This window comes from Symsagittifera roscoffensis, chromosome 7 (assembly GCF_963678635.1).
Source record: "Symsagittifera roscoffensis chromosome 7, txSymRosc1.1, whole genome shotgun sequence".
NCBI classification, from domain to species: domain Eukaryota; kingdom Metazoa; phylum Xenacoelomorpha; order Acoela; family Convolutidae; genus Symsagittifera; species Symsagittifera roscoffensis.
The window spans coordinates 13,208,385-13,233,084 of record NC_087068.1 but is presented as its reverse complement, the minus strand read 5'-3'; the positions used below and the strand labels follow the sequence as shown (position 1 = coordinate 13,233,084).

At 34.4% G+C, this 24,700-nt stretch overlaps 1 protein-coding gene and 1 long non-coding RNA gene across 2 annotated transcripts in view; one reads left to right on the top strand and one right to left on the bottom strand.

Moving 5' to 3' along the window:
• The window catches only part of LOC134851802 (recQ-mediated genome instability protein 1-like), a 234,447-nt gene extending 210,638 nt beyond the window's left edge, over positions 1 to 23,809 (top strand). Inside the window, exons 2-12 of the mRNA XM_063868041.1 lie at positions 1,390 to 1,520; positions 12,239 to 12,379; positions 13,029 to 13,226; positions 13,790 to 14,040; positions 15,584 to 15,737; positions 16,269 to 16,925; positions 17,124 to 17,371; positions 19,019 to 19,106; positions 20,400 to 20,513; positions 23,173 to 23,268; positions 23,553 to 23,809. Coding sequence (XP_063724111.1) covers positions 1,398 to 1,520; positions 12,239 to 12,379; positions 13,029 to 13,226; positions 13,790 to 14,040; positions 15,584 to 15,737; positions 16,269 to 16,925; positions 17,124 to 17,371; positions 19,019 to 19,106; positions 20,400 to 20,513; positions 23,173 to 23,268; positions 23,553 to 23,690 — 2,208 coding nt within the window. The 5' untranslated portion in view covers positions 1,390 to 1,397 and the 3' untranslated portion in view covers positions 23,691 to 23,809. The remainder of the gene's footprint in view (positions 1 to 1,389; positions 1,521 to 12,238; positions 12,380 to 13,028; positions 13,227 to 13,789; positions 14,041 to 15,583; positions 15,738 to 16,268; positions 16,926 to 17,123; positions 17,372 to 19,018; positions 19,107 to 20,399; positions 20,514 to 23,172; positions 23,269 to 23,552) is intronic.
• Positions 18,991 to 20,018, bottom strand: LOC134851807 (uncharacterized). The gene is made up of 3 exons (XR_010164256.1): positions 19,942 to 20,018; positions 19,165 to 19,270; positions 18,991 to 19,092 (listed from the first exon to the last, which is right to left on the bottom strand). It is a non-coding gene; the product is annotated as an uncharacterized LOC134851807 (long non-coding RNA).
• Positions 23,810 to 24,700: the final 891 nt, after the last annotated feature.

Below are 24,700 nucleotides of genomic sequence, written 5' to 3'. Positions count from 1 at the left end.
ATTGGCAATTTGTTAGCATATGTAGCTGCTTTATTCGTGACTAGTGTTTGTCGCTTGTTAAGCTTGAATAGCTGAGGGTATAGTGCGTGAGACTTAAAATCTCTTGATTGCATTAAGTCGCAGATTCGAATCCTACAGGTAGCCGAGTTTTTGCTAATTCGAGGCTTATTTTACTTTTTTTTATTTAACTTGATAGAGCTGCTTTTGTCGTGTTCTCGCAAGTGTTTGCCAAGCTTTGTTTTTTTCTTACCCAAAAGTATTATAACTTACCCTTAAATAACTTAGTTCACAGCATAGTCATTTTAGTAGGAATGAAAAATATCCCATCTGACATGCTCAAATTCATGAAATTGAAATAAAACTACCATCATTTAAGTAGTAATTAAGCAAAGATTGTTTCAATTTTTTTTGGGTTTGTGGTTTTCGTCTTAGTTTTTGTCGGCTCATTTTCCGCTTTTTAAACGCCATTTTTATCTGACAGGGTTGTTATTGGCTTACTTTCAGAAGCTTGGGTTTTTTTTCCAATATTACAAGTTTTTTACTATAACGGAATGTACAGTATTTTGTAAATTTACCGAGTCTGATTTTGCATTTTTTTTCTTTAAATTTTTGAACGGTTTATGCTATTTCGGATCAGTCAATTTATGATGCGTAATTTTGAATGCAAAATATTTTCGTATAGGATTATGTGTTTCAGTATCGATGGGTTGTAAAACTTGTAAAACTTTTTGAAATGTTTTGACAATAGCTTTGTTTTCGGCTCAACAGGTTTCGACCCAAAGTTTGTTGCCCCTCGGTGAATGATTTCGAATTGTCTTAAGGCTGTTTATGAGCTTCATCCGATAAAATCATAATACAAAAACAAAGTTTTTGTAGCTGCATTTTCCAAATTTTTTCAAGTTATTTTTTGCAAGTAATTTTTTCAACCTAATTTTCAGATTTTTTTTGAATACTGTTTTTTTTCGATTCACTATTTTATAGCGCAATTCGAAGTTTTTCAAGCTAACTCACTACTGACTGTTGTGTTCCGCCACAGGTTTTCATCAAAATGACTTTCATTTTGAGATAAACATTTGAAAATTGCGGGTGTTGTTTTTTTTGGCGTTTTGTCATTTTTAAATGATTCGTTGGCTTTCTGTATGGCAACTGTTAAAAATAACGTCTAAGTTTTGGGCTTTGTTTAAACAAAGAGAAGCTCAACTTAACAGTGAAGGGGTATTTTGTTGACTTATTGATTTATTCATATAAAAATAGGGAGATAACCATTAGAGGACGCAAAGGCATGCTTAAGTAAAAACATTTACTTACGGTAGATGAAAAAGGTAAGTTTAAGGTAGGTGGAAAACGTTGCTTCATCTAAATCAAAGTTCTGATGATGGTTACGTTTCCAGACTTGCATGATGACGTCATCAATGGTTGAGAGTGTGAAGGAGCTTTTGTTGAATAAGTACTCTGTCAAAATACCCTCGGTCGAGTGGCTGGAACAGTGTGTGGAGTTCGCAGTCGACGCAGCCTCTCAGGTACTGAACTGGGGGCTACATTTAGATCTGGGCAAATTCGGTCGGGTTCTTCTTATCCATTGCTTCCCAACTATCAAGTGTCAAAATATAGAAAGAGAACTTTTAGTGCTTAAATATGATTAAAATAAACTGCTAAAATATTGATGAAAGTAAGTGGGTTAAAAGAAAAAACTAAGGGTTTTTAAATAACTGGGTTGCTAAAAATCTTGATTGATAATAACTCGGTTGCTAAAAACACAATATAAACAAGACGTTGATCAATAAGTAAAGGACGCGCTGTTAATTTCCTTTGAGCGGAATAAGTAGCAAGACCCAATTTAGGTTCTTTGTGAGGGAGATTCATTTTTTTTCCAGTTTTTCCTGATTTCGGTTGATATAAATGTTGTGCGGAATAGAAATTCACCGATAATTCAGTCTTTTCGAACCCTTCGACCTGTTTTGAAAAAAGAGCTACTATCCCTTCAATTTCCTCCCACAATTACGCAAATTTTCATTTTTATTAACTTGAACAGTAAGGCTACATCTTCGCTATACAAACCTACAGGCAAATGAAAGAATGTCACGGCTTATATATACAGATTTTGAAAACGTATCTGCAGTTTCTGACACTGCGGATCTTTTAAAGATATTTTGAAAGCTTAGATAAAGTTCTAAGCTCTTTAATCGAATGAAGTACTATCGTAGTTGCAAAAGAGAGGAAGTTAGTTGATATTTTTTATTAGGTTCTATATTAGATCAACCCTAAAATCTCACCACTCGCCGTCTATTATTTATTTGTAACTCATGCTGTCAGCAATGTTTAACAGTTCATCACTCACTCGTAACCTTTTACTTTTTCCTAAAAAACTTGAGCAGGCAGGGATTAGAACCGCCGCCAAAAGATTGTTTGTTTTACGGTGTCGAGTTGTATCCACTTTGGGAAAAGTGGATACAAGTGGACGGTATCCACTCCACGAGTTCATTGGTGACCTGAATACTTATGAACCATTAAAAGGATGTATCATGAATACCTGTATGAACCATAAAAACTAACAAAACAACTGAAAATTTCCCTAAGTTCAATCCATCGATAACTGGCGTTAAAAAAAAACATTATTTCGGAACAGTTAAGTTTTTTTTTTAATTTAAACATTTTGCGATCTTGTTGAAGCTGTTAATACAATTCCAATTGTTTCAAGTTTTCATCGACTGAATAAATTCCTTCAAATAATTTTAATTTTATGCAAAACAAAATCAGGCAATCAAAACAACTTGACGTTTCAAAGTTTCATTACACAACCAAAACTTGTGTTATAGTATGAACTCTGTTTTTTTCCAACCTAAGTCCCAAATATTTGTGTTCATTTTGAAAGTGTTAATTTTGATCAATAACCAGCTGTTAAGTACAGCCAATGCTAAGGATATTAACACAGACTATTATATTACAAGTAGCACTTTAGCTTCAAGGTATCATGGATCTGTAGCGTAGAGGTAGGGAAGGAGACCCGCAACAAAATGAGAGGGTTCAAACCTGGGCAGTTTCGGATGCTTTTAATGAAATTTGTCGTATACTAGTTAAAATGGGTCGGCTCTATAATTTGAGGCATGCTAGTTGTAATTTTTTTTTCAAATTGACGGGTACTGCTAATGTGTCATAATTGGCTTGCGTCACTTAGCTATAATGTAGACTCATAGTTGGCGTGCGTTCTGTAGACTCAATTTTTTTACTCATATCGTTTTTCCCAGTAGCATTATCGGTCATATTTTTGCTTGTGTATGCGAAGTGCAACTTCGCCTCTGTGTAAATTGATTGTTTGCAGTGAAAAAAATTGTGTTTTTTTCTAACTTATTTTTTGGCGATCCCATGCATGCCAGTAAACAAGAAAATTTTCAGATGCAAAGCTTAGTAGCTGGCTTCAGAAAACTTCCAATTTTTGTCTACCAATTTAGGGATTCAGAACAAATTTTAAAAAACATGGCTTAAATAGCTTGCGTAAGAAACTTAAGTTTTTTGGCAAACGAACGCAAGAGTGCTGAACAAATTGAAATATTCTAAATTTGAGTTTTTTGACACTCTTTTTTTTTGCGAATCAACTCAAGCGTTCAAAGCAACTCGAGTTAAAACCAAAAGTTCTCAAGTTAATTGGTCTTGCTAGAAGATTTTTTAATATCAAGTTTTTTTTTAATCTTGACAGATCTTCTTGAAGTTCAGATAAACATTTTCAATTTCTAGTTGTGAATGACCAGCGCCGATTTCGATTGATTATTTCGAACTTTTATCTATAACTACTGCCTGATTTTCCCATTATAGCCTACAGAAATATTTAATAACCCCTAAAACTGAAAACACAGCGTGTAGGTCTATAATTTTTTATATATTAGAAAGAGGGTCGGTACAGTTGCTGTAGATAGTTTCAAGTAAATGAACAGAATCGCTTTTGTAGAAAGTGTCAGAAAATCATTTTTTTGCTTAAATGATGTCAATTGTACCGACAAGTAAGCTAGAGTAATTGAAGCAAACTAATTATGACCAAAAATGTTAGAAATGACCGAGTGGTGTCTCTTGTTTTAACTAATGTATTATATATTTAAATGCGGGCTTCACCATCTAGCCATGCTTAAGCTTTTTCAACATTTTGTTTTTGCATGTTTAACGAAAGAATTTTTTTCACTTTAAAGCTATATCGTACATTGCAATGGTTATGAATTTTTTTTCGATTTTCTTGTTTGATATCAAGGATTATTTCATCAATTTTGATATTAGCAATCCAAAAGTGGGATGCTGCCGGGGTTACCCCAGGGGTTCCGAATTAGGCCTTCAATTTTGAACACCCAAATCCTTTTAGTTTTCGAAATATGAAGATTTTTTTTATTGCTTATAAATTTTTCGTAAAACTTTAAGTAAAAAAATAATTACAAATGTTGTAGATGGGTTATTTAAGTGTACTTTAAGGGTTGCAAAAGTATCAAAATTCATTCTTCTTATAGCTTGCATCAGAAACTCATTTTTTAATAGCCAATTCGAGCTATTAAAACAAAGTAAAATGAGTTTGTTTTGTTTTTGATAGAGGGCTTCAAAAAAATTTTGCGAAACAGTTTGAACCATCAAAAGAAATGGATTGATTTCTAAATTTCTTTGCTTCATAGCTTCTTCCAAAAGTTTTAATTTATAGAATCAAATCAAATTTTCCATGATTTACTCAATTGACAAATAATTCAAATCAATTTAAGCTATCATTGAGCGCTAATTTAATCACTCAAAACAAATTGTTTCAGTTGCAGTGCATGATAGCTGCGTCACCTTCAAGTGAATCATTTCAAGACTCCAACATAAATTGCATTGAATTTAATCCAATTTTCAGCGCTTGAAACAACTAGAAATGTGTCCAGGTTTCAAACGTTCTTTCTTCTTGTGAACAAATTTTAGCTATCAAAACAAAGGTATTTTTTTTCTTAATTTCATACCTTGACAGCTTGCGTTAAGAAGTCTGAATTTTTCGAATCAATTTCTTACGACGCATTCAGGCAAAACAACTTTAAACTCTTACAACTTGATAGCTTGCTTCAGAAACCTTCAACTATATTTCGTTTTGATTCAGAGGCTGAAATAAAATGAAATATATCTAAGTTGATTTGATTAAACAGCTTGTTTTAGGAAACTTGATTTCTTTGCAAACGAATGCAAGCTTTCAGAACTTAGTTCAATTGAAACTTATTTTTTTGAAGAACTTCGAGCCATAAGAGCCACTGAAACTACTTTCAATGTTAAAAATTTCAATGTTTTATGGCATAATAGTTTACTTCATAAAAACTGAGATTTCTGCAAACCATTGGAATCTTTGATTAAAACTTGGAGTATTGGAAAAAACACTTGCAAAACTGTTCCAGCTTTCAAATTAAAACAAAATACTTCAAGTCAAAGCTTGTTGACTTTTTTTTATCAAATAAACATCAAAACTTTCATAGGTAAGCGGACTTGCTAGTGTACATTAATTTTGAAAACTAATCTATCTATTATATATTTAAATGCGGGCTTCACTATCTCGCCATGTTCAAGCTTTTTCAACGTATTATTTTTGCATGTTTAAGTTATATCGTATATTGCAATGGTTAAGATTTTTTTCGATTTTCCATTTTGATTTTAGTGGTTATTTTACCGAGTTTAAGTTAAGCAGCCCAATATCGAATTAGGGGTTGCGAATTTGGCCTCCAATTTTGAATGCCCGAATCATTTTAGTTAACGAGATAAGACGATTTTTGAGATTTTTTCAAAAATTTTCAGAAATTTCAAATAACAAAATAATTTACAAAACTTGAAGTTCCCAACCCTGTAGTTGGGTGCTGTCGGAGTACTCTAAGGAGTTACAAATCTTGCCTCCAAATATGACTGTTCAAATCCTTGTATTTTTCGAGATATGACGTTTTTTGTGACTTTTTCAAAAAAATTGCAGAAAACTTATACTAATTTTTTTTTCGCAAAATCCGAAATTCCCAACCCTGTAGTTGGGTCCTGTCAGAGTAATCTCTAAGATTGCGAATCTTGCCTCCAAATATGACTGCTCAAGTGTAGTTTTCGAGATATGACGTTTTATGATTTTTTTCAAAATTTTTCTGAAAACTTAAATTATTATTAAGTTTGAAAAATTTGAAATTCACAACCCTGTAGTTAGGTCCTGTCGGAGTACTCTAAGGAGTTACAAATCTTGCCTCCAAATATGACTGTTCAAATCTTTGTAGTTTTCGAGATATGACGTTTTTTGCGATTTTTTCAAAATTTTCAGAAAACTTGAATTATTTTTTTTTCTTTAAAAATCTGAAATTCCCAACCCTGTAGTTAGGTCCTGTCAGAGTACTCTCAAGTATTGCCAATCTTGCCTCCAAATATGACTGCTCAATTCTTTGTAGTTTTCGAGATAAGACTTTTTTGTGATTTTTTCAAAATTTTTCAGAAAACCTAAATTATTATTAGTTTTTAAAAATCTGAAATTCCCAACCTGTAGTTAGGTCCTGTCGGAGTACTCTCAAAGATTGCGAACCTTGCGTCCAAATATGACTGCTCAATTCCTTGTAGTTTTTGAGATATGGCGTTTTTTGCGAATTTTTCAAAATTTTTCAGAAATCTATTATATATTTAAATGCGGGCTTCACTATCTCGCCATGTTTAAGCTTTTTCAACGTATTATTTTTGCATGTTTAAGCTATATTGTATATTGCAATGGTTAAGAATTTTTTTCGATTTTCCAATTTGATTTCAGTGGTTATTTTACCGAGTTTAAGTTAAGCAGCCCAATATCGAATTAGGGGTTGCGAATTTGGCCTCCAATTTTGAATGCCCGAATCATTTTAGTTAACGAGATTTCAGAAATTTCAAATAACAAAATAATTTACAAAACTTGAAGTTCCCAACCCTGTAGTTGGGTGCTGTCGGAGTACTCTAAGGAGTTACAAATCTTGCCTCCAACTATGACTGTTCAAATCCTTGTAGTTTTCGAGATATGACGTTCTTTGTAATTTTTTCAAAATTTTCAGAAAACTTGAATTAATTTTTTTTCTTTAAAAATCTGAAATTCCCAACCCTGTAGTTAGGTCCTGTCAGAGTACTCTCAAGTATTGCCAGTCTTGCTTCCAAATATGACTGCTCAATTCTTTGTAGTTTTCGAGATATGACTTTTTTTGTGATTTTTTCAAAATTTTTCAGAAAACCTAAATTATTATTAGTTTTTAAAAATCTGAAATTCCCAACCTGTAGATAGGTCCTGTCGGAGTACTCTCAAAGATTGCGAAGCTTGCCTCCAAATATGACTGCTCAAGTGTAGTTTTCGAGATATGACGTTTTGTGATTTTTTCAAAATTTTTCTGAAAACTTAAATTATGATTAAGTTTTAAAAATTTGAAATTCATAACCCTGTAGTTAGGTCCTGTCGGAGTACTCTAAGGAGTTACAAATCTTGCCTCCAAATATGACTGTTCAAATCTTTGTAGTTTTCGAGATATGACGTTTTTTGCGATTTTTTCAAAATTTTCAGAAAACTTGAATTATTTTTTTTTCTTTAAAAATCTGAAATTCCCAACCCTGTAGTTAGGTCCTGTCAGATTACTCTCAAGTATTGCCAATCTTGCCTCCAAATATGACTGCTCAATTCTTTGTAGTTTTTGAGATATGACGTTTTTTGCGATTTTTTCAAAATTTTTCAGAAAACTTGAATTATTTCTATTCGTTAAAAATCTGAAATTCCCAACCCTGTAGTTAGGTCCTGTCAAAGTACTCTCAAGGATTGCGAATCTTGCCTCCAAATATCACTGCTCAATTCTTTGTAGTTTTTGAGATGTGACGTTTTTTGTGATTTTTTCAAAATTTTTCAGAAAACCTAAATTATTATTAGTTTTTGAAAATCGGAAATTCCCAACCTGTAGTTAGGTCCTGTCTGAGTACTCTCAAAGATTGCGAACCTTGCGTCCTTATATGACTGCTCAATTCTTTGTAGTTTTTGAGATATGACGTTTTTTGCGATTTTTTCAAAATTTTTCAGAACACTTGAATTATTTCTATTCGTTAAAAATCTGAAATTCCCAACCCTGTAGTTAGGTCCTGTCAAAGTACTCTCAAGGATTGCGAATCTTGCCTCCAAATATCACTGCTCAATTCTTTGTAGTTTTCGAGATAAGACTTTTTTGTGATTTTTTCAAAATTTTTCAGAAAACCTAAATTATTATTAGTTTTTAAAAATCTGAAATTCCCAACCTGTAGTTAGGTCCTGTCGGAGTACTCTCAAAGATTGCGAACCTTGCGTCCAAATATGACTGCTCAATTCCTTGTAGTTTTTGAGATATGGCGTTTTTTGCGAATTTTTCAAAATTTTTCAGAAATCTATTATATATTTAAATGCGGGCTTCACTATCTCGCCATGTTTAAGCTTTTTCAACGTATTATTTTTGCATGTTTAAGCTATATTGTATATTGCAATGGTTAAGAATTTTTTTCGAGATATGACTTTTTTTGTGATTTTTTCAAAATTTTTCAGAAAACCTAAATTATTATTAGTTTTTAAAAATCTGAAATTCCCAACCTGTAGATAGGTCCTGTCGGAGTACTCTCAAAGATTGCGAAGCTTGCCTCCAAATATGACTGCTCAAGTGTAGTTTTCGAGATATGACGTTTTGTGATTTTTTCAAAATTTTTCTGAAAACTTAAATTATGATTAAGTTTTAAAAATTTGAAATTCATAACCCTGTAGTTAGGTCCTGTCGGAGTACTCTAAGGAGTTACAAATCTTGCCTCCAAATATGACTGTTCAAATCTTTGTAGTTTTCGAGATATGACGTTTTTTGCGATTTTTTCAAAATTTTCAGAAAACTTGAATTATTTTTTTTTCTTTAAAAATCTGAAATTCCCAACCCTGTAGTTAGGTCCTGTCAGAGTACTCTCAAGTATTGCCAATCTTGCCTCCAAATATGACTGCTCAATTCTTTGTAGTTTTTGAGATATGACGTTTTTTGCGATTTTTTCAAAATTTTTCAGAAAACTTGAATTATTTCTATTCGTTAAAAATCTGAAATTCCCAACCCTGTAGTTAGGTCCTGTCAAAGTACTCTCAAGGATTGCGAATCTTGCCTCCAAATATCACTGCTCAATTCTTTGTAGTTTTTGAGATGTGACGTTTTTTGTGATTTTTTCAAAATTTTTCAGAAAACCTAAATTATTATTAGTTTTTGAAAATCGGAAATTCCCAACCTGTAGTTAGGTCCTGTCTGAGTACTCTCAAAGATTGCGAACCTTGCGTCCTTATATGACTGCTCAATTCTTTGTAGTTTTTGAGATATGACGTTTTTTGCGATTTTTTCAAAATTTTTCAGAACACTTGAATTATTTCTATTCGTTAAAAATCTGAAATTCCCAACCCTGTAGTTAGGTCCTGTCAAAATACTCTCAAGGATTGCGAATCTTGCCTCCAAATATCACTGCTCAATTCTTTGTAGTTTTCGAGATAAGACTTTTGTGTGATTTTTTCAAAATTTTTCAGAAAACCTAAATTATTATTAGTTTTTAAAAATCTGAAATTCCCAACCTGTAGTTAGGTCCTGTCGGAGTACTCTCAAAGATTGCGAACCTTGCGTCCAAATATGACTGCTCAATTCCTTGTAGTTTTTGAGATATGGCGTTTTTTGCGAATTTTTCAAAATTTTTCAGAAATCTATTATATATTTAAATGCGGGCTTCACTATCTCGCCATGTTTAAGCTTTTTCAACGTATTATTTTTGCATGTTTAAGCTATATTGTATATTGCAATGGTTAAGAATTTTTTTCGATTTTCCAATTTGATTTCAGTGGTTATTTTACCGAGTTTAAGTTAAGCAGCCCAATATCGAATTAGGGGTTGCGAATTTGGCCTCCAATTTTGAATGCCCGAATCATTTTAGTTAACGAGATTTCAGAAATTTCAAATAACAAAATAATTTACAAAACTTGAAGTTCCCAACCCTGTAGTTGGGTGCTGTCGGAGTACTCTAAGGAGTTACAAATCTTGCCTCCAAATATGACTGTTCAAATCCTTGTAGTTTTCGAGATATGACGTTCTTTGTGATTTTTTCAAAATTTTCAGAAAACTTGAATTAGTTTTTTTTCTTTAAAAATCTGAAATTCCCAACCCTGTAGTTAGGTCCTGTCAGAGTACTCTCAAGTATTGCCAGTCTTGCTTCCAAATATGACTGCTCAATTCTTTGTAGTTTTCGAGATATGACTTTTTTTGTGATTTTTTCAAAATTTTTCAGAAAACCTAAATTATTATTAGTTTTTAAAAATCTGAAATTCCCAACCTGTAGATAGGTCCTGTCGGAGTACTCTCAAAGATTGCGAAGCTTGCCTCCAAATATGACTGCTCAAGTGTAGTTTTCGAGATATGACGTTTTGTGATTTTTTCAAATTTTTCTGAAAACTTAAATTATTATTAAGTTTTAAAAATTTGAAATTCATAACCCTGTAGTTAGGTCCTGTCGGAGTACTCTAAGGAGTTACAAATCTTGCCTCCAAATATGACTGTTCAAATCTTTGTAGTTTTCGAGATATGACGTTTTTTGCGATTTTTTCAAAATTTTCAGAAAACTTGAATTATTTTTTTTTCTTTAAAAATCTGAAATTCCCAACCCTGTAGTTAGGTCCTGTCAGAGTACTCTCAAGTATTGCCAATCTTGCCTCCAAATATGACTGCTCAATTCTTTGTAGTTTTTGAGATATGACGTTTTTTGCGATTTTTTCAAAATTTTTCAGAAAACTTGAATTATTTCTATTCGGTAAAAATCTGAAATTCCCAACCCTGTAGTTAGGTCCTGTCAAAGTACTCTCAAGGATTGCGAATCTTGCCTCCAAATATCACTGCTCAATTCTTTGTAGTTTTTGAGATGTGACGTTTTTTGTGATTTTTTCAAAATTTTTCAGAAAACCTAAATTATTAGTTTTTGAAAATCGGAAATTCCCAACCTGTAGTTAGGTCCTGTCTGAGTACTCTCAAAGATTGCGAACCTGGCGTCCTTATATGACTGCTCAATTCTTTGTAGTTTTTGAGATATGACGTTTTTTGCGATTTTTTCAAAATTTTTCAGAACACTTGAATTATTTCTATTCGTTAAAAATCTGAAATTCCCAACCCTGTAGTTAGGTCCTGTCAAAGTACTCTCAAGGATTGCGAATCTTGCCTCCAAATATCACTGCTCAATTCTTTGTAGTTTTCGAGATGTGACGTTTTTTGTGATTTTTTCAAAATTTTCAGAAAGTTTAAATTAATTTTTTTTCAAAATTTGAAATTCCCTTTCAAAATTTTGAAAACTCTATAGTTCGGTGTTGTCAGGGTACTCTAAAGAGTTGCGAATCTTGCCACATGCGACTGCTAAACGCGACTGCTCAAATATTTTTAGTTTCTGAGATGTGACGTTTTTCGATTTTTTTAAAATTTCTCAAAGAACTTATCTACAAAGAAATTCCAAAAATTTGGAACTACTATTGATGAAGATACAACCTTATTGTCAGCGTACACCAAGGCGTCCTAAATCTTGCCTCTTAATATAAATGCTCAAATCCTTCCGAGATAAGACGTTTTTTTTTCAATTTTTTTTTTCGGGAATCTTAGGTTTAAAAAAATTCACAAAATTTTGGATTCCTAACCCTATAGTAGGGTGCTCTCAGGGAGTCTCAGTGGTTGCAAATCTGGCTTCCAAATTTCTCCAGAGGCCCATTAAGTTTTCGAGATGACGCTTTTAAAACGGGATTTTAAAAAAGTTTAAAAGTTCGAAATTACCAAACCTGGGTGCAGTCAGAGTACACTAAAAGTTTGCAGATGTTGTTTCCAATATATGCGGTTTTTTTCATTAGTTGTCGAAAAATTTCGAAGCACCGAAGGTGCGTTAATTGCTAGTTGTTTTTAAAATGGTGCAGGGTCTTCTCTCTTACGCCCCCCAAAGTTGTTCCAAACCGCATCACTGCTGCTACTTTCGCTTGGAATTTTCAAGTGGTATCAAATCGGGTTATAGACTTTTTCATTGCTAGCAACTTGTCTAGCAGAATCTTTGAATAAGTTCGTCCAAAATCCTCTGTCATAGAGTCAATGTGAAAAGATTAATCGTACTAACTAAAGCTTTGTATAAAGTTTAAAGCCACCGACTGTTCATGCTCCAAAACATTCCCTGATATTAATAGTAAGTAGTAATAATTGTCAAATAATATTACATAATATTTGAATTGTCCCAGAGGCCGACTGCGGATGTTGTGACAGAGGAAGTTCTGGGCCAGTTGTTGGACTTTGATCTACATGAGATGGGTGAGCCGACGCTTCCGGCGCATGTTGCCAACTGCCGCAAAGCGGTTGTCAAAGGTCCCTTTCTATGCCAGGTCAGTAGTTACATAGTAGTAAAAAGAAGACAGTCATAAAGTCGACAGTCGTGAGCCAATCAGAATCTTTTCATAAATGTTTACCGATAGAAGGTCCATTGCATTGGGTCGAAGAATTTAACTTCTTTTCTTGTTCTCCGCTTAATGAGACACCTGAAAACGGGCCATGTTGGCTTAAGGTGTTCTCCCAAAGGATTCTATTTTGTATTTATAAATTTTTATAAATAACCTTGTAACAAGATATCGTTTGGAAACAATTTATTATTATGAGAAAACAAACGTTATTTTCGGAAAGCTAAGACAAAAGTTAGCTTTTACTAGCCTTATGTAGAATCTGTTTCCGGTTTTATGAATTGCGTGTCTTTAAGTGTCCGCAGTTTGGGGAATTTTTTATTATTCTGATTTTTTGTTTAAAAAATTATAGCGGCCCAAATCAAACTTACCACAACTTTGTATGAGTCTTCAGGCTGTATATTTTTTCTGATGAAACATTCGTTTCTCGCTTTTTCTGTGAAATCATTACGCTGTTGGCATCCTCCGAACTACTTGAGTTTCACATAATCAAAATATGGATTGTTTTTGTTTTTAAAAGAATTATTCCTTTCAGCGAGTCGTTTATATGGTTTTTTTAATGAATATTGTGATTCAGGTACAGGCATTGGCGGATGTGAGTAAGCCGTTCTATAGACAGTACCAGGAACTGACGAGGACCTACTGCAGAGACAGCGAGGTCGGCACCAATGACCCCGAGGAGCACAATGGGGACATGAACCCCACCCAGACTCAGAGCCATACGCAATCTCATAGCCATAGAAGTAGGCATAGTAGCACTGGTTATCAGAGACAGGTTGGTATGATTGTTTATACCAGGAAACGCTTGTGTTATGTTGCGAATGTACTTTTTCGCACCAACTCGCATAAATTAGTGCTCCACAAACTAGAAATTTCACTTAGCATTGGCTATTTCCTAGCATGTGTTTTATCCGCTTTATTGGTAGCTGTTGTTTGAATTTAGTAAAGCGATAATGTGCAGTTGTGAAAACTTAGACTCTATTTCTACAGTTCTGCATCATTCACAAGCATTTTCCTCGCATTTTCCAAGCATTTTCGTTTTCAGTCTAACATTTAAAACTTTGGAACGCACTTGAATATGCATTATTTTCTGACTCTCTTTATCGGAACAACAAAAAGAGCTGAAAATGAATTTAAAATAATATATTTCTGTGGAATCAATGCCAGCTAGATTCATTGCGAGATATCAGATATGCTAGAATCGTGCATTTTCAGAAGTATCGAAAGTGGAAAATATTTAAAGCCAGAACTTTTTGGAAAAGGGGTTGGTTAATAAGATCCACTTTATTTCATCAATTATTCTTTTCCTCAAATTTGATAAGTTTCATCTTCTTGTAGGAAAATGGAAGGCGTTGTCTGATGTTGCAGCTCACAGACGGCGTGCGGACTGTGAAAGGAATGGAGTATTTACCCAACCCCTCTCTGGACCCTCTCAACATACAGCCAGGGTGCAAAGTAGTCCTCTTGAACAAAATCCTGTGCAGAAAAGGGGTTATGTTGCTGAGACCCGAGAACATACGAGTGCTCGGAGGAAAAGTGGACTCTCTAATTCCAATCAGAACCCCACTCTACATGTTCGCATCTGTCCTGTGAGTTCCATCAAAATTAAGTTAAAAAAGTTCGATTTATGCATCTGTGAGACCACATTCATTATTGTAGAACGACGGTGTATTTTTGATGTCTCGTAAGCTGAAAATGTGTACAACCAAAATTTTACATAAAGCTGAGTCGATGAGAGAATAGGAATGTTGGTGAAGCCCTAAATTCTCTCTGTTTTTCAACCACTATGCTGAGAGTCACTCAGAATAGTGGTAATGCGTTCACATTGTGATCGTCAGATCGTGTAATCGATCCCCTGCCATGGCATTGATGTTGTGCGAAGACGAGCTCTCACTTGACTTTTAGCTTCAGGTCTACCACAGACTGACCGATTTCGGCTGCAATAGTGGTACCACGTGAAAGCTCTAGACGCAAAAAAAAACGACCTTGAGGCTCAAAAAAGAGCTTTGCTCAACAAAGTAACTCATTCTGGAATGTTGGGAAATAGGAGAAATGGACTATGCTTAAACAGGCCGGATGGCCTTTCAAAGATCTTCTACGAATCGCAGAAACCTCAATTATCATTGTTATTAAGTAATGGTCTAGCGAGTGCCTCCGCCTATTAGTCCAGAGCTTCCATGTTTACACTTCCGATAAGCAAGAGTAGGGCATTCGGGTACTATACTTTTTTTCATGTTAAGAGCTTTGTTCACAGGACTTTCTTCTGGATTCAATCATCTACTGGGCCTTTTTTTGTTACAACAGAGCTATTTTGAACACTAAAATATTTTAAATATTCGACTTAGTCGTAATTTGATTTTTCTGATGGCTGTAATTTAACCAACTCGATTTGTTAAAATTTATTTTTAATTTAAAATTTTTTGGCTTTATAGTTTTCGGCTTATTTGGCATCGTCTTAGTGGCCTCTTATGGCGTAATTTGAGGGTCGAGTGGAAAGGGGACTTTTTTCCTAAATAGAATTTTTTTGGCATGAATGTATTTTCGGCTTTGTTGCTCAGGTATGAAGGTATTCAGGCACCTTCGGGTTAGTTAACGCTTGCTAACTATAAATTCAAATTCAATCAACTATACGGCGCAACTGGCGTAGAGGTAGCACAGCTGCTTGAGATAATAAAGGGTTGTGGTTCGAATCCGACTGGGACGTGTTTTTTTTGTAAGCTAGAGTTTTTGTGCTTATTAGCACTATTTTCCTTCGGTTCATTTTTGTCTGCATATGCCCCTAGCGCGACTTTTTTCAAGGTTTAGCTTTCTTCCAAGTTACTGTAACCTTCATGCTTGAGACGATAAAGCCCAGGAGTTCGGTTCCAGTCGAGACCTGGTTTTTTTGCAATCCGAAAGCTCCTTGTAAAGTTTCAAATGGTGCAGGTAATTTTGTTTTGGATTTTTTGGGCTTTTGTTGCAATTTTTAAAAATTTTATTGACAAAAACGATTTTCTTATTTTAAAATTTTTTCTCCGTTTGATTTTAATCATAGTAATTCAGCTTTGTATCGCAAGTGGTGCGAAGCTCAGCGTGGCCTCTGTGTTTAAATATGCCTTCAATTCTATGGTGCAAATGTATCTGTGTTTATAGAGGCAAAGAAGATCATCTGAGGAAGCTACTTGGTAATCTCAGTGTAGGAAATACGCAGTCCAGCAGCTTAACTTCAACTGCGAACAGTTCCCAGCAATCGTCTTCATCCGTGGGACCTAATCCAGCTGTACAGCCATTTCAAATGCAAGCACAGGTTAACTATTAGAAAGTGTGTTTTAGTTTCCTTTTTTGGTCTCTGGAACAGGGTGTAGTCTCAAATTAAATCACTAAGCAATTTCTAATAATGATCCGAAATATCTGTCATCGAACTGCATTTTGTTTGATAAAGTCATTAAGAAACAATTTGAAAGACCTTTTGGGTTGGTTTTGCTGACAAAAAAATAGAGAACCCTTCAGGTGTGCAAATTCTAACTGACACGTTAGGCATCTGAACAAACAAAAAAGAACAATCCGATGAACTAGTTTTGTTAAGGACCAATCATGTTTTTTTTTGTATACTGTACTTCACTTTTTAACCGTGGGCTTCAACTTTTGCACCGGGATTAAAAGAGATACCCAAGACAGTTCTAATACGTTTATTCAGGCTTTTGTAGCCAATCTTTGGAAGCAAGATGTTGATTTAAAAAGCCACGAGTTTTATTTCGTGTTTGTGTCTGTGTGAGCGGATTTTGTTCTTTTATCTCACGGAAATTCATTTCATCAAACCATGATGGTGTTTTTTCAGAGATCTGCAGTAGGACCCATAAGTTACTGGAGCGTACCATCCAGGCTAGTGTCTCCAGTGTCAAGTTCAAATAGTCACACTCCAACAACAACGAATATACAAAGCACGAGTTCCGTAACATCTTTGACTTCTACAAGTTCAAACAATGCTCAGACTACTAGCCGTAGAATAAATATAGTATCAAATCAATCGACCAACGCAGTTGCTCCAAGATCAAATCCAGCAGCAAGCAATGGATCTTCAGCGAGTATTCGGGCCCAATCTGGAAACCATGGCTGGGCTGATGTGGGTGTCCAAAATAACCGAGTACCTCAGAGGAACTACGAAGTAGTTACTCTCCCGACACGTGAAGCGAATGCCAGAAATAATATTCAGTTTGGCCTTAGTCATGTCAATTTAATCGAAAATGATGATGACTCTGGCGTTCCAAATGATGATGAAATTGATGACCTTTTGGAAGATGATCAACAAACTAACGAAGTTCTCCAGGAATCCTTAAATGATGAGGATTTTGCTATTCCTGTTGGAGAAAGCGAAGAAGCTTCTTCGAGGCCGACGGAAGTTAGCCCAACGACCGAAGAGCCGACAAATAGCGCAGCTCCTACTCGAGACGATATTGTTCACGAACCAGTAGCCTTGCCATCTGAGCTAAATATAGTCAGCTGCAAAAAATTGGCTGAAAAAATCAGCTAAAAATAGCAGTGATACTTTTTAAATATTAATTCTTCATGCGCTTATGAAAGTTGTGGCGATTTTGATTCTTTTTCTGTCTGATGTAGAAATTGTTTCTAACACAGCAATTCCACTTAAAAATTACTTTTTTTCATCCGAAATTTCGCAACTGATTATAAACAGGTGGTTCCCGAGCCAAAAACCCCAGGGCGTGAAATAGTTGCGGAGAGAACTACAACGTCAGAAGGAACGTCAAATATCGTTGAGCAGACAGAAGAACGCATTAAACCAAAGTTTACCAGTACTCCTTTTACGAAAACCGTAAGAGAAGGCCAGAGTGCTTCTGGTGTGCAGATCAGATCAAGTATGGACTTCGGGTTGAATACAATAACGATAGCGAATAAAAGTCATAGCAACTCTGTTTTGAGACGGTGGGTTCTTAGTTTTTAGTACACTCCAAGTCCGTCAATCTTTGTTATCTTTGAAAAAGCTTGAAGAGTCTTTGTTAAATTCTAAAGAAAAGCGTGGCTGTCTTGGCAAGTTTTTCCCAAATAGTCTTGGAAGATATCAAAGATTCTTCAAGAAATTTTTAAGAATCTTGAAGAAAAAACAAAGATAGTGAAGATTTTTGACGATTCGCGAACAAGATGGACGATTTTACGCACCAGCGGATTTGGGTGGGGGAGGGGGGGGGGGGGGGGTTGGAGCGGGCGCTTTTCTTTCTCAGCGATTCGATCCCGTGCCAACCCAAAGAATCCACCTTTGTACTATTCTGAGATGTCCATTTTTGGCTGACGAACCCTAATATGCTAAATTTGACGGGGGAGCGCGCGCCGAAAAACGACGATTTTTTGGTCAACATTTTCCCAAAAGTCTCTAAAAACGCTTTTTTGGCCTGTTTTTTTGAAAACTTGCCTGCGGTGTAGAAAATTTTGTCGATCGATTTCGGAGTTTTGAAAATCCCCCCCCCCCCCCCCCCCCCCCTCGAGAAGATCCTATATAGAGATCCGCCCCTGATTTTACGTTCATGATTTTCCCAAGATTTCGAAAAAATTTTGGTCTAGTTATTGAAGATTAAGCTAAGATTTTTGGAAAACAATCGACACATTTTCCCGCACTTTCGCTTTTGAAACTAAAAATTATAAAACAATTAAAAATTAGTTTAATTATGATTATAACAGAGTCAAACAATCGATTAATTTATGCTCATAACTAATAATCATCAGAATAAAAATCATTGTTTAAAGTAAAAAGAATAAAAAGTTTCTGCTGATTATCAGTCTTAAAGTAATTTGAGGCAAATGGATATAATCAGGGGTGGATCTAGGATTTTTTCGAGAGGGGGGGCGGATTTTCAAAACTTTTTCGAAAATTTTGACGACCTTTTTTTTTAGTTACACCAAATAGATTTTCCGAGCTCTTCTAAAGCACTAAAAAGTCCCTGTTTGGCCAAATTTTCTGCGCCGCAGGCAAATTTTTGAAAAAACAGGTCAAGAAAGCCGTTTTTAGGCACTTTTTGAAAAATTTTGACCAAAAAATCGCGTTTTTTTGGTGCGCGCTCCCCCTCAAAGTTAGTACATATTGGCGCCAAAGGCGCCTTTAGAAAAATTTTTGGGGTCGGCAAAAAATGGATTTCTTAAAAAGTACCCAAGGGGAGAACCTTTGGGTCGGCAGGGGGTCGAATCCCTGGGGGGGGGGGGCGGACGCCCCTCCCCCTAAATCCGCCCCTGGTAAAATAGTTTAACTCATCAAATAAAGCGCACATAAATTAAAGAAATTTATTAGCAATCATCAAGATGACTGGACCTGGGACATTAGCCACTTGCTATGAATTAAAAAAATCTATGGCAATTCATATGGGTGAAATCACTCTAGATCGATATGACATTGAAAAACTAAAATAATATTAAATCGAAAACTCATGGAACGAACAGAAAATTGAGCGTCCAAACAGTGATAATGATGCAATTTATAACATAGTGTTTGGGTTTTTTTGTTTCAATATATAGTGCAGTTTCAAATTCAATCAATCATTTGGAATATGAATTACAAAGAGCTAAAAAGTGTTTGTGTTGCAGTGATTTAGGAGAATGTGTGTTGGCTGATCTGAAGACCTGTCAGTTTGGTCCCTCTGAGATCCAGATGTCATACACTGCACAAGTGAAGGTAGGATAGAAAAGACTAATTGAGAAGTAATGATTGCAAATAAGATCGTAAGACATACCGCATTGTACAGTATATTGCGACAGATATACCGAAGGATGATTTTTGTTTTCGTATTCAAGAGAACAAAAGATAATGTTCTGGTAATTTTTTGAAATAATGAGTCTCTTTTTAATATGAACAGGATGCGATATCGCTGATCTTCAGAGACATCGGTCTTATATTAAAATTTTTGTCTGCAGTGTCCAAGGGGTTCCCTTTGTCTCAGTGAGTTTTGATCAGAGTCGAAAGTAACCCCCCTTGTCGACAGTAACACCCCGCCAGTACAAAACTTAAATTTAACGACCAAAAAATTGTCAGGAAACTTGATACTGCCAAGAGAAACAAACATTCTGCAGACACTGTTGAAGAAATTTTGTTTCTAAAAGATCCTCTTATATAGGTCTTGATGATTTTTGTTGGTTTGTTTTCAGGAAAAAGTTTTAAAATCTTCTAGTTTCAAAAATAGATTTTAAATTCCAGATTTCCAGCGGAATAAAACATTTACCTGTTAATCGAGTTTCTCAAATTGGGTTAATTTTATCAAAATAGTGTCAATAGTAAATTATTTTTGAACTAAAATCAAGAGCTTTAAGACCTTCTCTATTTTTTCTTTGAAATTCGAAAGTTGGTATTTATGAAACTTAATTCCAAAATTGAAATTAAAAAACCAGTCGGTATTTTTTCTGATATCTTTTGTTCATGACTCTTTTCCAACTGTCTGATGGCTATGTTTTAGATAACAGACCATCTCTACTAACAAAGTTTGTGAAAATCATCCATATTTTATCCTGTTCACATTAAATATAGACACGTTAGTTGCAATCAAATTTGAGTGACTTTTGAAGGGCTGTTTAGGTGTCAATGAACGCAGTTAAGACACTTACATAGGTCGATTTCATTTTTTCCTTTTTTTTCTGGAAAAAGTTTTGAATTTTGTTAACGTTAAATTTGATATTTTGCAGGTTGGCTTTTGGTTTCTTGTAAAATTCAATACGAAGTCATTTGCTAAAAAGAAAGCAAATTACGCTCTCAAATTACAAAAGCGCAAATGGCGCGAAAAATCATGAGGAACACTACTAGTTTCGATGGTTTAATTTCATCAAAAGCGTGTCAATCATAAATTATTCTTGAAATTCAAAGAGCTCTTTCGCCATCTATTTTTTTTTCAAATTCGAAAGATCAAGTTTTTTTTCTGTTTCCTTGCGGTCATTGACACTTTTCCAAGTCATCTGATTATCTTCATTTGTTTCTTAGTGTGGTGTGGAGAGTGCGCTGAGTGAATTGAGAAATGAGAGTGGTCAAATGTGGACACTCACAATCCGACTCAGAGACTCCTCAGCCACTCTGGACGTGAAAATCGCATCACAGGTATCCAACTAACCATCAGTCATTTTTACCCTATTACCAGCTGTTTTTATTGGGTGACTTTACTGGCATAGCAAAGCGTCTGTCTTAATTCAAAAGAAAATTCATAAATTATAAGAGTTGTATTAAATGATGATTAAGCATAAAGTTGATTATTAAAATGATATACAATTTGACTGAGTAATCGAAGAATTGATGTTGTGTCTTATCTCTACAAGGCACTGTAACCATGCGGGCAACTGTAACCGTACAACTATTGACTGTAACGAACTTTGTGAAACTAAAACAGAAAATCATTTTACTCAATTCTGAACAGTTTGACTTTCTCACGTTTACATGTTGGTAAACTAGGAATTTATCTTAACTTGATTAGGAATCTAAGATTTAGGAATAGAATTAGAATATATCAACAATTGAAAATTGCAAATCGTAGATTCAACAATCCTTTTTTGTTCCCAAACGAAAAATCAGAACAATGATTCTCTATAAACCTTCTCGCATTAATCTCGCAAAATTATACATTTTCATGCTTTGCGATATAATGAATAAAAATGATCTGTGAATGCTAAAGGAAAAAAGATTGATTAAAAAATATTTGGTGAAAATTATCAGCATTGTATCTAATGATGATTAAACAGAAAATTGATTAATAATTAAAAGTATTATTGTAAATTGATTATTGTCAAATTTGACTGAGTAATTTAGCTTCAAGTATTTCAATGTCTGTTGAAAATAAGTAACTTTTTATGTAAACTAAGTATTTTAATTTAGTACTGCGAATATAGAACAATTGCGAATATGCGGTCTTAAATCATTTATCTAATGTTGATGCAATCAATCTTCTTAGCATTCAACGGTGATTTTCATCCTTTTTTATCTCAATACAAGCAATTATAGATAGTTTTGCGAGATTAATGCGAGAAAAGTATTAACACCAGATCAATTGGTTCGATTAATTTTTTTGGGCACAAAAACAGATCGCTCAAATTTCAGATTTACTATGAAAGTTTGGATAATAGTGAGATAACCGAAAAAAAATTCCGAAGACATCGTTCCTCTGTCAAAAACAAAAGTACAAGAAATTGAGTTTTTTGGGTGCCCACGAAGGATTTAGATCGGGTTTTTTTTTCAGGAAAGTCTTCAAAGTTTTCCATTCTCAGATCTGATTTTTAGTTTGATTTTTGGGTTTTTCATAATTTTGTGGTAAATGCATGGTAAAATTCGCACTCCACTCAGAAAGTTCCAATAGCGCAAAAAACTGAAAGAGTTTCAGTTTTTAGATATATACTTTACGCTTCAGATTTCCCAGTGAAGTATAAAAATTACCTGCTGAACCAGTTTTTGCAAATTAGGTTATTTTTGTTTAAAAAGAAACAGTCATGAAACTTTCTTGAAAAAAGGAGCTTTTAAGTGAATTTTGTTTGTCATCGAAACCCGGCAGTTGAATGCACAAATAACCGATACCCGGAAGTTCGATGCGCCAGAAAAGTGTTATAGGTTTCCTAACTGAATAAAAAGCTTGTAAGTTACTGAAGTTGAATCATTTTTACCGTAATTGAATCTTTTCAGGTGTCAATGAACATAGTGACGACACTTGTTGAAGTCGTGTTTTTTTTTTCGGGAAAAGCTCATGCTTAACTTTGATTTTTTTTGCTGTTTGAGTTATGATTTGGTTTCAAATTCAGTTCAACTCATTTATTGAAAGGAATACTAACTACAATCTCCAATTGCGAAAACGGAAATGGTGCAAAAAAAAATAATTTTTAGTTTCGAAAGAAGACTTAATTTTTTATATTCCCCAGCGGAATGAAAATTTACCCTTTGACCCATGTTTTTTTTCGAATTGTCCTAGTTTCATAAAAACGTGTCAATGTCATTACAGATTTTGAAATTCGGTGTATATTCTGAAAAAGTTGAAAAACGTTTTTAAATAGTTAATCATTTTTGTTGGTTTCCGTAACTTCAGTGACACTGTTGATTATGGTTTCGGTTTTTAAGTGTCGATGAACATAGTTAAGTTCTTTTTTCAGGTTTTTGTTTCTGGAAAAAGTCTTCAAAATTGATCTAGCTCTCAAATTTGATCTAGAATTTTTGTGTCGTTGAAATTCGAACTTGAAAATTGTTCAATTAGTCTTTCTGTTGCCTATGTTTTTGGTTTCCTTTTTTCATTTTAGTTTTTCTCACTTACCAATGAAATGCTTCTAGTTCTCTATTAGAGGGGTATCTATAACAATTTTCTCGAAATTGTTTTCATGGTACGTTTTTCTTTGATATACGACTATGAAATTAAACTCTTAGTTATGATTCTTGCTGATAATACTTTTTCAGATAGTGAGTAAAATGCCTCAATTTTTTAACTCAACTTCAACCAGGCCAACAAAATTTTGCAGTGAGTTTTTTGCGGTATTATATTAAAGGGCGTTCAGTCGTGATTCTGATTCCTAAAGCCTTTTTCAAAAATATCTCAGTATGAAGAAAAACCAGTCTGAGTTTTATTATGCTCCTCACTGTCCATGGAATCACTCCCTTTTTTCCAAAATCTGAAACTAAGAAAGTTAATGATTTTTCGCATCGATATCTGTGATCGGAACATCAAAAACATTCGGAACATTTGATGCGTGCATAATTACCAGTTTTGTTGTTATTTTTGATGTTTGCTTAGGTTCTGGAGGAAATCATTGGTTTGTCTCCTCTACAGGTGTTTGAGTGCCAATCATTCATAGAAGAGGGAAGCAATGAAGCTGACAAAATCAAAGAGGTACCACAAATGACAACAAACTCACTTTTTCCAGCCACTGTTCTTAATGCATTTTTTGCCCACAATCATGTGTTTTTTTTACTATAAACAAATTAATAGGTATTTATGTAGAGCAGCAATATTTGTGTGGGAGCGTTATCATTTGCAAAAGATCAAATGCGGGAAATCTGACTGATTTGATCGCGTGTTTCATTCAAATTTATAGATTAAAGAATTTTGATTGGCTGGCATTTGTCCATTCCGTCTTTTTCGCATGAGAAACTTCCCCTAACTCCTTTTTTTAGGGTATCAAGAAGGTCCCTCAAATGTTGCAGCAGCCTGAGCTGTCCATGCGAATCGTGTATGAACACAAAATCAATGAGGGAGGTGTCTCTTCTAATGAAAAGCAGTGGCCTATAGTCACCAGATTACATTCCACTTGAACTTGACTTACGGCGTTGCTTTGGAAAAGTTTTGACAAATTTTTGGATACCATTCAATGCCGGTGATTTACAATAGGTGGCAGATTCAAGTTAAAAGCTGGATCGCTCTTTGTTATACTCCGAACAGTATTTATAATTTATTTCAATCAGCCAATTTTTCCGTTAAAAGAAGTGTAAAATTTAATTTTTTGAACAACATTTCATCTGGCAGAGTAATATATTTACAAAAAATATTTTAGTAGCATGTACAAGTGATTGAAAATGAAACGACTATAATATGCAATATGCAGAAGAGTTCTCAAACTTGATACATGCACTGCTCAAATATTTCTCAGTTACCACCTATTGTATCATAGCACCTCATTGTATTCTGGCTTTCGTTTGTCGTTTTGAAACTCAGTTTGGTTACCAAAAAACTTGTTAAAAGAACCGTAAAGTCTTGTGTTGTTATCAGTTATATTCTTTTAATCGTGATTCCCACAATTCAGTTGACTTCTTCTGAAAAATTTTTTAATAAGTTTAACTCCCATGGTGCAGTAGGGTTTTCTTCAATTCAATTTCTTCAATTCAAAATGTCGTTGTTTTAGATTTTGTTTTTACTTTTGTGATTTTAGTGGTTGTTTTTGTCAGATCTCATCAGAAATAAAACTTTGAGTTCTTCATTTCGAAATTGATAGACATGGAGCGAACATGTAATTATCGTAGCCGTGCGCAAAGCATTCGCTATTTCAGAGTTAGTTAGCTGAATTACTCTGTCGCTTTTTACTCAAGCAAATTTTGTGTGATAGTATGAACTCTCTTTTTCCAATTTAAGTCGCAAACATTGTATTCATTTTGAAAAGGTTGATTTTGATCAAAAAACAGCTATTAAGTACAGCCAATGCTAAGGATATTAACACAGACTATGATATTACACATAGCACTTTAGCTTCAAGGTATCGTGGATCTGAGCGTAGAGGTACGGAAGGAGAACTGCAACAAAATAAGAGGGTTCGAACCTGGGCAGGGTC